At 39.6% G+C, this 14,906-nt stretch overlaps 1 protein-coding gene across 2 annotated transcripts in view; it reads right to left on the reverse strand.

Annotated features, from left to right (window-relative positions):
- Nucleotides 1–412: 412 nt before the first annotated feature.
- GLRB (glycine receptor beta) overlaps nucleotides 413–14,906 on the reverse strand; it is a 49,302-nt gene continuing 34,808 nt past the window's right edge. The window contains exons 9-10 of one of the 2 annotated variants that reach the window (XM_030491482.1): nucleotides 13,388–13,680; nucleotides 413–3,231 (exon numbers count right to left, since the gene is read on the reverse strand). In XM_030491482.1, the coding sequence (XP_030347342.1) occupies nucleotides 2,935–3,231; nucleotides 13,388–13,680 (590 nt within the window). In that variant the 3' untranslated portion in view covers nucleotides 413–2,934. The remainder of the gene's footprint in view (nucleotides 3,232–13,387; nucleotides 13,681–14,906) is intronic. The other variant, XM_030491483.1, reaches the window with a different exon arrangement.

The following is a 14,906-nucleotide window of genomic DNA, read 5'->3' on the forward strand; positions in this document are numbered from 1 at the left end:
TATACTGCCTGTATGGTTTTATATTTGCACCTCGTTGTGGGAATCAGTCAACAGGCAGAATTTTACAACTAGAGGGTGCTGGAGGACCATAATGTGGTATGGTATGCAAAGCTCTCAATGACCTTTAGTGGAAAGAAGAAAAATAAATCAATTATTACCGCTCAGTAGCACAAGCTAATATATTCTGAGGTAATACAAATACTGCAATATTATCTAGTGTAAGTAAAAAGAAAATTAATACTTTATAGCTGATACTGTTTTATTTTAAATTTTGTTTCAAATTTGCTGTTAAACTTTGCTTCTGTCCTTAGGTTTTGTGCTGTACTGAATGAAAAGCCTTTATCTTAACAAGACACATTTCTTTTGCTTCCTTTTGTGTGAGTTGGAAAGCAATTACAGTGTATTATTGATTAACTGTTTTATGATAAAACACAAAAGCCATCAAGTAAGCAGGAAAGCAAGAAGGAACAAAGATTAATTTAACAATAAAATCTATAATTGAGATTATACAGATAGAATGTGGACATTAATTACAGATAAACCATTTAATAAGAGTTCTAACAAGAAAATTATCTTCCAAAATTCATATAGTTTCCAGCACAGGGTAATTATTTTCTTGCCTTCCAGTACTGTAAGAAAAAATACAAATATGAGAATAAATAATGTCTATAAATATAGCACTCTGTATGTATAAAAATTACCCCTCCCTTTCTTCATCTCTTTGACTTGGCGTTATTGCTTCTCACAGTCTCTGACAAGTCATCTTCAACAGACAAAAATACTGAAACTTTGAACTAGACCTTACATACATCACTCCCCCTGCCTCATGCAACATGGCTCAGTAACATCTGGGATTTCCTTTCCATTTCCTCGGATCAGAAAGAAATCCAAAGGACACACTGTGGACACCTAGTAAAGTGACTCCCTGCAATCTCCATAAGAAAGTGGCTAGGAAGCTGTTGTAAAGCACGTGACCATATTACTAAAAGCAAATCTCTTCAACCCAAACAAGAATCGTTGCAACCAGGCTGCTGATCACAAAGTGGCAGGGGTTAGAAAAAACCCCTGGGCACACGCAGATCCTCCATATGCCGAGTGAAGCCAGCGTGGTGTGCTTCCCTCTTTTGATATTCCCACTTCTGACCTTCCAGTTGTGCAGGCTCGCCATATCTGAACAGCATTCATGTGGTGGGCAATACCCAAGTGATCCAACAGTCCACTCGAGTCCTGCAGTGGCTCAACACATCCTGGGTGAGCCAGAAATGTAGCACAAGTGGGATTGTGTCTATATAAAACACAATCACACTACATAAGAGATTGTGCTATAGAAGGTTTCGCACATTTCATTCAATCACTTCTTAGCCTATGGGGAGCCAATAATTCAGATTTCCTATTATGAAATGCTGTCTAATTTTCAGATTTTAACTAACTGTGATGACTCAGCTTAACAAGTGGAGACATTTTTTTATGGCACACTCTTGAGGGCTGAGGCTCAGTCCCAATGTGTTCCTAGGGAACACATGCTGCTTGGCTGCCTACATACAAATAGCTTTCTTTTGGCTGCATTTCACCTCATCACTTTTCCTTACAAAGGGATGTACCCTGGCACACACAGGAGACCACAGGTCCTGCCTTACGGACACTGATGAGATCAAGTTTAGGTAGTCTCCATGTCATACAGTTTCCTCTGGAAAGTGGAGAGCAGTCTCCTGTCAGGATTGTTTCATGCATAGGACCATATTCTCCAAAAAGTAGTAGCCAAATCAATGAGTTGGTGAGGGCAGCCAATAATTAACACATAGGTACAGGGGCTCATGACATATTTGAGTCTCAGCTCCTTAGACATCTGGACACATCTTCACTTCTGCTGATGGCTAGGTGTTGGCTTTGGTCATCTGTGCTAGAACAGGCAAACAGAACATGTATAACTAGTGGTAAAAGTGGGAATTAGTCTTGACCACAACTGGTTTGTTTAAACTGAAAACTTTCAAGGGGATAAACAAAACAAATCAAGTAAGATGTATCCAATGCAACAATAAAAAAAATGGTGACATATATTGCAGGCTTGCCAGACACCGCAGAAGATGAGCCAGAGGACAGAGTAATGTAAAAAAGTATAACATAACCTGATACTGAACTGATACTGTTGTGATGTTTGTCTAAAACTCCTGATACCTTTAGTCTAGAAAGTGGCCTGCTTGTTTTTGACATATTGTGTCTAGTTTGTGCCTAAGGAAACAGCAGTCAAAATTTGGCCCAATGTTTTATTGTCAGCATATCCTCACACACTTAAGTGTGCCTGCTTGATGGACACAATTGGGTTTTGGGGTTTTTTTTCCTCTAAATGAGCTGATTTTACAAAATTAGTAATTCTGACCTTTATTTTTCCACATAGACAAGATCAGCTTATTCAATGCTGCCTTCACTTACAAAGCCTAAATAATATGAATTACATCTTAGCTTTTCCTTCAACAGTGCCATCTAAAATTATACAAAAGCAAGATGTTTTTTTAATTTCCCTCTGGAAGTCAGCAAAAAAGCTGTTAAATACTACATATACTAGAATACTGATTTTAGTAATACGCAACGTGCACATCAGTTTCATTGTTAGAAACACTTTAAATCTTTGTATGTTACTAATAACTGAAGAGCATTATTCAGCGTTATAATGTAGTATGCATTGTCCTTCATACATATTCCTAAAGCAGGATGTATGCTGTACATTTATATACAATGTTGGTTGGAGCACAGACATTGCAGTGTCATGCTTTCATTCAAATTTCAGATGCCATATGTTCAGTACAATCACATGGCATCAAGATGCAACATATTGCTTTGCAAATGCAAATAATTTCACACAGTGGCCTTCATGACTGGGAAAGGTTAATGCAATGGGACGTATTTTACACATATGAAAAATAAATAAAAGATTTATCATAAATATATGGACCAGTATATGACGTTGAAGAACAAGAAGCAAAAAGGGAAAAGTGCTCTTGCATAAAGATCGATTCTCTTTGCTGCTGATGGAATGACAGGCTTGGGAGGAGGAGGCTTCTTGTTGTTCTTGGCTTGAGATTTCCCGAGCCCATTGTTGACTTCAATGGGCTTCCCATAACAGTCATAATTCGATAATTCAAAATCCCTTGGCAAGCTTCCAACAATGCTGAAATCATTGGATCTCAGATCAGATTTCGAAGTGCAAACTTTTTTGCATCTGGTCTCACCAACCTATGAAATAAAGAGTGGGGGAATCATGATCTACTCACCATATTTCATTAACAAACTTAATGCAGCTGCTAGAGAACACTGCAAACAAACATACAGGAAATTACTTGTTGATAGCGATACATTACATCAACCTAATTTGCTGAATGGTTGCGTTATAAAGTACTTAAGGATGATCAGTCAATCATATAAACTAATCCAAACATTCATAATTGTGTAATTTTTCATGCACAAGGTGCCTCATGCTGTGCAACCTGCTATAGTTAGACTCCTTCATTTTAAGATTATAGAAGGGGAGAGAATATTTCTGTAGAGAGTATTCTTGGAAATCGGCTCTGTGCTGATGAACCTGCAGGACAGATACTATTCAATACTTACATTTTTCAGAAGCCTGGAAGCTGTAGTCAGAATTAACCCTAAAGACCAGTGTTAGATGCAATAATTGAAGTCTATTCTGATTGTACACAGTAGCCAGCTCAATGTCCTCTATCTGATCCTAGGGTCACAACCTTGCATGGCGAGAAGGCATTTTCTTTGGACCCTCAGTCCTTGGTGCCTCTCTAAGGACAGGTAACAAGAATGCGACACCTTTCTCACCACTTCCCATGAGTACACTGGGGAACAGTGTAACTGGGAATTCTAAATCCAGCAATTTATTACCTGTCTTTTGACAGCTCCATCAGCGCTCTTGGGAATCAAGTACCTCTGTGCTATGAGGTAACCACAGGTGAATCATTCTCTTTTATAGACCAGACAATCATACTGGCACAATCAACACTTACAAGAAAAAACGTATTTGGTGCCCTTCAAACTGAAGTGTTCTGTGGAAAAAATAAAGTTCCTATACTCCCTTCCTTAGATTTTGTAAAGTTTATATTTCAGGTACAACAAATCTCTAGAAGGATCACCCCCACACTGTTCAGGGAGCTTGAAGGGATTTGGAGTGCAAGGCACTGTGCTTTGTGACTTGGGTAAATCTCTCCCAAAGTTTCTTTTCAATTGGACTATACAGTAAAGCAGAGGGGGGGGAGAGGAGGGAGAGGAAAAAAGAATACAGGTTATGTATTAACCTAATATTAACTTAATTGCATTATTAATAAAGCTGTTTGTTCACATATAATAACTTGAGAGTTAGTTGGAAAAAATGCTGGTTCACAATGAGGCTATACACATGGGCAACTGCCATTAACATAAGTTTCACTAGGGCTTCCTGGCGCCACTGATCCACTGAAACTTCGTTCTTCCAAAAGCTGCCTGTCCCTCCTTCCCAGCAGCCTGTCTCTCCTCCACAATGCCTTCAGGCATCTTATGCACAGCTCTCTCCACCTTTGGCTTTTTGCAGTCTTAGGCTGATAGTTTGGGCTATCTGCATCATCACATTTTGTTACTAAAATAGTAATAGCGAAGTACAGTACCAGACTTACAGAGGAATTAAAAACATTCTGGAGAATATTATTAGCTTCTCTGTGACAACTGTGAAAGTATCCTGGATGAAAAGAACTGAGGCAGTCAAGAAGAGACCTAAACTTCAACTGAAGCTTTTACTGACATCACTGACAATGCTGATTCTAGTGCAAGGTGGAAGAGAAGCATGGCACTATTCCCTCAGCAAAGACTGGATACACCTCCCCAGATTTGCCAGACTTATATTTCTCAGGAAAACAGTAAATTTTGAAACCAATACACTAAAACTGAGGTGCAGGTTACACAACAAAATCAAGATTACAGGTTATGAAAAATAAAAACAAGATAGGTGTTCCATGGTGGTAACGCAAAACTATACATACAAATTCCCTGCAACTGTTTCCCAGTCATCAAAGTGCTGACAGCCTGGGACAGTGTTCAGTAGTGGAGCAGCAGGGGAAAACTGTCCAGTCAGGTGGTGACAGAGACATGTATGACCATGATTATGTGACCCTGGGTGACATGGGGACTGTCAATCAGTGATCCGAGAAGTTCATTTCAATTGGATCATACCCAATGATATGGGTAATGAAGACATAAAGCAGAGCCTTGTGCAATGAAAGGGTAACTTGCAGGACACGTTAGCTGAAGAGTCACAGGAATGTTACATTTTTCCATGGTAAAAACTAGTAAGATTTAGTAAGACTATTACAAGAAATGGAATCATGTATGAAATTATAAGCCTCCTTTTGGATTTGCAAACCTGTAGTCCATTCCTCATACTACCAGCAACATATTTTAAAACTCGGTGACATTAATTGTAGTCTAAGCCATCTCATTTACAATACAGAATATTCCTGTTCCAACTGCAGCGTCTAGAGAGTGCTCCCCTGAAGGCAGCTGTAAGTCAGTTCTCATTCACTTGCAAGACAGAGAACGGAGGGAATGGCTTCTAGGTCACCTCTGCCGTATAAGCAGAGGACTGTTCACAGCATGTTCACACAGAGCTCTGCTTAGTTTAGTGTCAGCAGGAATACTGATTTATCAGGGTGACACAATTTCCCTTGTAAGAGCAACCTGACGCAAATTTTTCTTTAATAAGAATGTGTTACTTTAAAAAACCTACAGCTTTTCTGAAATAAAGTGAGATAATACATATTAATATATATAATATGCTTTTTATTATTTTAATAATATATATTAATATGCTTTTTATTCATCCTGTCTTGGTTTGTGCTAGAAGCATAACAATATTCCTGACTCTTACCAAAAGCTACAGGAACCATTTTTGTGGAAAATGATACCACAGGACTTTATTTTAGAGTACTATACTGAAGACTTGTAGTGAAAGTAAAACACTGTTAAATGTTACATCCTTTTGACTTCATCTTGACACAGAACTTGGCCCTGGAAAATATTTGCTTCCATTTGCCTTATCCTGCCGCAGCATCATGACCCAGACCCATGGGCCAGACCCAGCCCACAGGATGCTTCCACCGGCTTTTCCCCTGCAGGGGATGGGGAGCAGTTGTTTGGGAAGGGAAGGCTGCTGGAATAGTGCAGCACACCCCGCATCCCTGATGGAAGTGGGCAGCTGTTCCTTGTCCCTCCAGTGCAGAGGTGGGGGTGGCAAGGAGGGCATGGGAAGGCAAGGTGGCTCTCGGGGCTTGGCCTGAAACACAAACCTAGTTCCTGTTTCTCCCAGGACTGGACCTCCTTGTCTGGGTTTGGTATGTTGGGCAGCACACCTGCCTTTGGATGAACAGCTCAGAAATACCCACAAATGACCTCCAGAAGCCAGAAGGCCCCTGGGATGATCCCTTCTCACCTTTTACAACACTCAGGCTGACCAGTGCTCACTGCCAAGCTCAGCACCTGCTGCTGCTGCTGCTGCTGCAGAGCTGCAGTGTGATGAGAAGAAGGGCTGCTTATGCATGCAGACTGTCAGGGAAGGGGACCTAACTCCCCATCACTGCTTCTGCTGCTTCTGGTGCTCCTTCTCACTCTCCACATTTATGGCCCAAACTAGTTACACTAGATTTTCCTTTAAAAACATCCAGGGTGGAGAATTTTTTCCATGACCTTGCTCCCCACAAACATATGTACCTTATTTCTAACCTGAATTTATTTGGCTTCAATTTCCAGTCACGAGGCATGACTATAGTTAGTCTGATTAACTGCTGGTACTTACAGATGGTAACAGATCTAACCTTGATTTTGCATAACTCAGATGATGTAACCAGGCCAACATATGAAGCCAAGTCAAATGTTCTTAAGAGTTTCTTACCTCCACATCATTACCAATGTCAACCTGATTCATAATATTTTAAGAAATTATATTCAGTTTGATTAAATCAATAAACACAGAGATCAGCTTTAATTTCACTGACCCATTTGAATTTATTCGCTAACACAGGGCTGAATTGTGAATAATATTAGTGATAACACGAATAATAATTATTAGTCAGCCCCCTGTTAGCTATGCAGTATTTTCCACTGATTGATGTCAGGTTTATAATTATTCAAGTAATGCCACTTAGCCTTTAAAACTACTGGCACAAAGTTAGCTTCTTGCTGTCTTCTGGAGCCCTCCCAATTTTAGAGGTTTTATTAAAAAATCAACATTAACATTTCACAGCACTCATGGAGTAGCTATTTAAAAAATCCTAGATGCAACTTAAGCTGAAATCTTGATTGTAAAATGTCTAACATTAATAGCTGCTGTTTAACATCCTCATTAGCTACTATCAATGAAAGCTATTTCATCATCTGATTGAATATATCTGGCTTTTCCTCAAACTCAGAGCAGAATATTTGTTCAACACTTTTGCCTTTTCTGCTAATTCTTGCTACTTACAGTGTCTCTATCTAGTATTGGACCAATAGTGTTGTTACTGGTTTTTGTATTCTTGCTATATATGCAACTTTCTATTGCCCTCAGTAATGCTAGCTATAGATCCCTTTTGTTACGTACACCTATTATCTACACGTATTTTCTGGATTTCAACTTATATAAATTGCTGTCAAATTCTCCATTTCCCAGTGAGAAAAAAAAAAAAAAAGAGAAATGCCTGAAGTTGAGTTAGTTTTCAGTCTTTGGGGAGGGTTTTTTCAATTGTGTTGGTTTTTGGTTTGGTTTTGTTTTTTTTTTTTTTTGGTTTTTGTTTTGTTTTTTTTTTAATTAGTATAGCTTCCCTACACAGACCCTTCTGGTCTGTATCTGGTTTAGATGTTGTTAGATAGCATCAGCATCACCAGCATAATTCACATCTTTTTGTTTAAATTCTTCCACTCAGAAGAGCAAAAATAGTTTTCAAATTGGTGAAATCTGTCCTTTTACAGCAGCAAAACCACCAGGACTCGACTAAATTTGTTTTGTGCAAATAGAATGAAGATCCTTTTCAATTGACTGTTCACCCTGTGATCAAGTCCTCTTTATCCATCAGGATAAAGTGTAATATAAAATGCATCATTTTGAAATCAAGAATTTTTGAGAGCAGAAATGTATTGTCCATAATTTCAAACAAAGCTTCAAAGATGCAATAGCATTGGCAGCATTTCACGCTCACCATGCATCCCACAGGCTGAAGTGCCTCCCTACTGTAATGCAGCATTCTCTGCCCTACACAGCATGTTTTCTTTGTCATAAAATCACCTCTTCTCTTGCACCCAAACTCTTTTTGGCATGCAGGTCTGCCACTAATGCTGCCAGTTGTATGAATCTTCCATGCAAGATGAAGGAGGAGTTTTCTAATAAACTCTTGTCATTAATCTTTCTTGCACTCGTTTTGTGCTCTTGTCTTGCTCTTGCCATAAAGGTAGATGTGGATCATCAATAAAGTAATGATTGTTTAGCATTAGTATATATTCAGACTGAGTATGTTTTCTAGTGCAGCTCAGCAGGAATCCCAAATATTCCTTGCAAGTACAGCACAAAAAATATTTATACATAAAGTATCACAGAATCACAGCATGGCTAAGGTTGGCAGGGACGTTGAGATTATCTAGTCCAACCCCCTGCTCAAAGCAGATTGCTCAGGGTCTTTTTACAGTCGTGTTCTGAATTATCTCCAAGGATGGATACGTGAGCCACTTAGAGCAGAAAGCACCTACTCTGTACCTGAAATGCTGTCAAGAACTATTAAAATAGACTGCAGCCTGTGGTTTTGTGTACAAAATAAAATGTAAACTGGGTTTCTGGTGGTACTACAAGAAAAATATGAGTCTGGAGTGCCACTTGAGGAGAAATGACAGTATGGGAAGATTAGGTCACCACAGGTCACCACCAGTGACCAGGTATATTATAAATCAGTAAAGATGAACATAACCCATATCACATTTCAGAGCCTAGATGTGGCTCTTACAAGGCAAGGCAAGCAATAGAACTACTTCTATTTTAAAATAACTGGGTTTAGAGCTATTACCACCACTTACATGGCACTATTCATCATCTGCTATTCTTTTAGCAAATGTTCTCTCCAGTCATCATCACATTATCTGTTGGGGACAGCTTCTATAAATGGGCTTGATGAAAATGTGACTTTTGAAATTGAGGGGTGCTGTTATAGTTAACAGTGCAATCTCCCCTTGTAATCACGCCACCAGTGAAAGCAAAAAGAAGCTGATTCATCTTCAAAACATTTCCCTTTTTGCTTGTTTTTCTCACTGTGTGATGTTACATTGCTAGGAAACACATGCAAACTCCTACTGAGGATTCCCAATAAAAACCTAGTGCCAGCAGTTACCACCAGGTTGCATAATTTTCTCCTCTGCTTGGAACAGCATCTCCTTGCAGCCCCTATGAGCTAAGGGAGCCAAGCTGTATTTTCTCATGGCTTTTTGCCTGTAAATGTATAGCCATTGACGGTCCCAGAAAAACACATCAGAAGTGCTTACATTGATTTTTCTCTTTTTTCCTACAGATTCAGGGTGATCTTGCCAGATGGACCACTTGACTTTAATCAGACAGTCATATCGATAAAACATCTGGGCTTAAAATGGCACTGACATTTTGAGAGGTTTTGTTGGAGGGGGCATGAGTCATAAAGAATGGACTGAGGGGTTTGGCGTATGCTGGCAATATGCAGCTTTTACGTCAGCCAGTACCCAGGATTTGGTGGAAAGGAAAAGTAGCTGTTCATCCATGGAAGCCTTTCTCCATCTGTGGATGATGGGCAAATTGTGAGCATTGTTTTCATCCTTCCATCTTCACTGTGGCTGTTGGCGACTATCGGTCATCATCACTGACTCCACTGACACAGTGCCAAAAGTGCTTTTTGCTGAAAACTTCCAGGTGAACCCTTACAGGTTCTGTTACAGGGGATCTCTTCTCCTCATCTTCAGTTATGAATGGCATCAAGTTTTTAATATTTAGGGTATACTGAAAAGTTTATCCCTTTACCAAATTTCTTGTCATAAAAAAGCAACAATAGTTGCTTGCATTTTTAAGTGTGATCATGTGTTTTTGTTATGGCTTGTTTTTCATTAATATCAAACAGGCCAAATCTCCAGACCAGATGCCATTTTTATCCTTCATAAATGGAGCAAGCATATGAAAACAAATTGCTCCATGAAGGTTGGTGCTAGGGATGCCTAACTGCCCCGCTTGCTTCCCTGTGCTCCCTCTGATCCTTCCCACACCTGGACCTTTCCACACCAGCAACTCCCTTGTACCTTTCATACTGGCGCCTTCTCCAAATATCCTGGAGAGACATCACTGTTGCAATGCTGCATGGCTGCAAGAGGCAGCAAGAATGCAACTTGCTTCTCAGGGAACACTGGCAAACTGGCCTGGCAGCAGGATCAGGGGCATTTTAAAGTGAAATGAAGTAATTTACCTTTTTAAACTCAATTCCCCACTAATAACTTACAGGCATGTATCAGCACCATTCATTTAATGTCTCATCATAAGTGCTTCATTTAAGCTGGAGAAACACTTACAAATGCAATTATTCATGCTCTCTGGTTTTTCTCACTCAGAGTTTTCTGCTTTCAGGTCTTTCCTGTTGGCTTTTCCTTTGAGTCTCATCTGGTCTATACACTGTTTCAAACCTAGCTATGGTGAAAATTACAGCTACACCCTCAATAACTTTTGCCTTATTATCACCTCCTGTATGGAAAAAGAACTTCCTCAAACATTTCTGCAGGATGTACACTCACTGAAGGGATGCAGTTCTAAGCTGTGCTTTCCTCCTAAAGCTATACATTGGTTTGCCTAAGTCTTTCCAGACATTTAGCACAGTATTTGCTCTCTTCTCACACACAATCCTACACAAGCCTGATGAGAAACAGCTCCTGAAGTTCTGGGACAGCACTCTGGCCTCTTTTTGTTTCATATTCTTTATGCCTTTCAAAAGACAGTTTTTTTCCATTACCTGTTTCTTTAATGTTTCCCTCCCTTTCATATTTGCCATATGACAAATGCATTCTCTACTTGATCGTTACTAGGTCTGTATGGGAGCAATCCAAATTTTGTGGGGCAGGCCCAGTTTTGGATTAGGAGTCAGAGCTACTGAAAGATTTAGACCTTTTCTGATTTAGGAGTTTAGTACAGGTTTCTCCAGGGCTGAGAACTTTCAAAGTACTCCTGCATGGTAGCTGGCTCAGAAAGAGGGTTTTCAGCTGGGCAGATTTATAGCATTCATATATCTAAAACCTAGACATATGAATATATATATATATAGTCCTACCATATCCCACTGTCAAATGATTCATCTGCCTGGGACCTTTTTCTGCCTTAGCCTCAACTTCCCAGAAATTACCAGCCCAGGACACCCTTCCTCAGGTAGGCTGTATTTCAAAGCAGGTGGCTGGATCCAAACTGAATCACTAGCAATGAGGGGAGGAGACCACTCAGCCAGCATTTACAGCAACAGATATATATTTCTAACATGTCTTAGTAAACAACTCTTTTGTAACTCTCTGTATGAATATCATCAGAAGCTACACATGCCCATACAAATGATTCCATACAAATCCACCATGGATTATTGTTACAGAGATTATAGATATTGGAATGCTAAAGGTCCCTGATAACAAATTGGGAAACCCTGAAAAGTGCAAGTCAAACATGAGATGCTGGAGCTGACACTGCAAGATCATGGAGGGGAGACACTGTAAGTTCTTGGAGGGCTGACTGAGGTCTGAATCCCCAAAACCTTCAGCCTACCACTAGATACCATTTATGGGGGATGTTGCTTAATTTTTGTGGACAGTAACTTCCCTTCCTGTGAGTCTTACAATGCGCTGTACACCAAACTTGCCTTCTTGGGGAAAAAAGGTATTAAGAGATGCAAGGATAGCATAGGCGATAAAAGATATCATTTTATTCTCCTTATGACTATGACAATGGGAAGCACCTTAAAAGGTGTACACACTGAGGAGAGTCAGCAATTTAGCAATTTGGGTTTGTTCACACTACTGAAAAACTGTAGGTTTTTGTTAATCTTCTTGTTGATCAAACCGAACACTTACACTTGTTAATTACTTAAAATAGGAATAAACAGATTTTATGCTGCTCTTCAGGACTGTTGCAACTATTTTGTCACAAGAAACAGCTGAATTTGGGACCTGGAAATTGCTGAACACAAAAATATCACATTCAGTTCAGAGGAAACAAAACTTCTTTCTACTCAGTTCCCACGTTGCCTGGGCTTGGGGAATTTCTTGTGACACAAGTCAAAGAAGTCATTGGGTTGCTCTAAATTGAGCCTGGTTGCCAGCCAAAACAGTTCCCCAGAGACTTCTACCAGGTGAGAATCATGATAAAGTGCACTGCTCCACAATATCTGCAGCTCCTCTGGACTGGGCGTAATTAGTTATGAGGCAATGGCAGACTGATAGTAGCACAGGGTTTCTGCCATTCTGGCACAAACTGCTCCCTCCTTAAAGAAATCTTAAGGTCACATTGTACACTACCAATATTATCTCTTAGGATCTGGCCTAATAGCTTTATTTTATACATCGAAATTGCTGAGTCATTGAAAACTATAAGCCAAATTAATATTCCACATATTGTAGCATAATGTGTTTTCTTCTGTAAAATAAATGTCAATTAAATATCACTCACGAACAAGGGCAGTTTGCTTGGGATGTCTGATAATTCTTTCAACACAAACAAGGAGTTTTACAACACCAGGAATTTAGCAACATGATGGAAAACTTTGGTGTAAGTGAACATGTACCTCTCATCTTTACCCGTATAAAGACATCTGACCAATTTACCCCTAAACTCTGACAACAACAAAAATGCAGGAACTGTTTGACTGACAAACAGACCTGTCTTTTGTTTACAAATGCCAAGACTTCTGGATTCCTGTCTTCAGAGATGCTTGACATGCAATGCGGTGCAGCTGTGGCCATCCCCAGAGAAAGCAATGAGACGGGTGTTATTTGAGTATGCTCTCAGCAAATACTGACCGAGAGTCCTGTCCTCTGAATAGTTACTGTTTGACAGCTGCTATTTATTATGAGAAAAATACCAACTGTAGATTTGCTAGCTACTTTATTTACCTGAAGCTCAGCAGCAACCATGGTGCTAGGATATTAAAAGGCAAATTTTTCATTTAGTACAACTGACCCCAAATCGCTAGGGACCAATTGGTCAGATTGCTGGCCATTAATTACCAGCATGTTTGTAATGTCTTGGCTACTTCCAAGATTAAGTACTATCTAAAACTATTAAGACAGTATGTTCCTGGAATTAAATTAATAGAGGATAATGCTGATTTTGCGTGCACAACTTTGCAGCTCCTACCTGTAAAGTGCTGATGTGGACAGGAGTCCCTGTGCCATTCACAGTGTTCTTCTTGGCAGCATTTCCACCCTTCCCTTCCACTTGCTCTGCCTTGGCAATCTTTGCTTTTTCAGCTTCAATTCTCTTTGGATTGTTTAGCATTACCTGAACCACAGCATACTCCACCAGGGATGCAAACCCAAAGAGAAGGCAAACAATCAGCCAGACATCTAAGGCCTTCACATAAGACACTTTGGGAAGTTCAGCAGCAAGAGTGGTACATTCAGATGCCAAGCTGAGCACTGAGAAAATACCTATGAAAAGAAAAGCAAAGTATTGATTAAAGAAAGCTTACCCGTACTGACACTGGCTGTGCTCTCCCTCTGAAACAGACAATACTGAATGATGTTTTGTAACAGGAATGGGACTTCACAATGTGGTTGGTGCAGCAGAAATACGAATTGCACATGCCTTCAGTTAATGAACAAGTTAGACTGAATACTCAGGTAGGATTTGCAGTTAATGATGAATTATTAATAATGAGTATTTTCATTTTATAAACAAAGAAACAAATGATGCTAAATTGGTTGCTGTGGTTTTCCTGCCCTATCACACAGTTGCAAAACGGGCCTTCCAAAGTCTTATCTTACAACATGCATCTAAGTCTGGGAAAGTGGAAGAGAAATGCATGATACTTAAACCAAAAGACTCCAAGTCCCTTAAATTACACTACTGTTGTCCCAGAAATCTGAACTGTGTTACAGCAGGAGTGATTCTCTGCATGACCTGTCCACACGTGAGGTATTCAAGCCTTAGATGAAAGGGAAGCTTTTGCTGAAGAGCAAAGCTGTAACAGCACATTAAAAGCCTGTGTTCTCAATTTACTGTGAAGATAAAAACACAGAGGTGACTGAGGGCCAACCATCATTCTCTACTGGAGCTTCCAGGATCTAGAGGAAGCTTTCTAGATACAGGGCATTTCAGGAAGCCCTTATCGTGATAAAACCAACACATCTGCAAAGGATGTTGAAAGGTCACACCCATCATCAAACTGGGTTTCAACAAACATTTCTCCTCACAAGGCTACCAAATATCAGCATCAACACAGGGCTCACATCACAAGAGACAAAATACAAGCCTGATCTCACAGCAAGATTTCCCACGGGCTCCTATGACATGGAAATAGCAAGAACAGCTACATTTGGAAAAAGATAACTTTAGAAATGGCTGTAACGTTGAGAAAACTTAGTTCTACCTCTCAGTTCAGAATGTCCCATTTTGGTTTTGTGAAAGTTAATGATAAAAATCTTTAGTTCTGAGTGGGCAGCTTCATGAAATGTGATTGATGTCTATAGAAAATGTTGGCAAAAGGAGATACTCAGTCTCAACTACATTTCTTATATTACTGACATGCTATTCAAAGACTGAAAAGTTTTGTAATTCATAGACAATAATTTTCTTCAGATCCATTTTAAGTAACTGAGGATGTGAAAATGTTACTAAAATTGAAAGTATCTGTACTGGCTTATAAGAGTATTCA

The sequence above is a fragment of the Strigops habroptila genome, chromosome 7 (genome assembly GCF_004027225.2).
Source record: "Strigops habroptila isolate Jane chromosome 7, bStrHab1.2.pri, whole genome shotgun sequence".
In the NCBI taxonomy this organism is placed as follows: Eukaryota; Metazoa; Chordata; class Aves; order Psittaciformes; family Psittacidae; genus Strigops; species Strigops habroptila.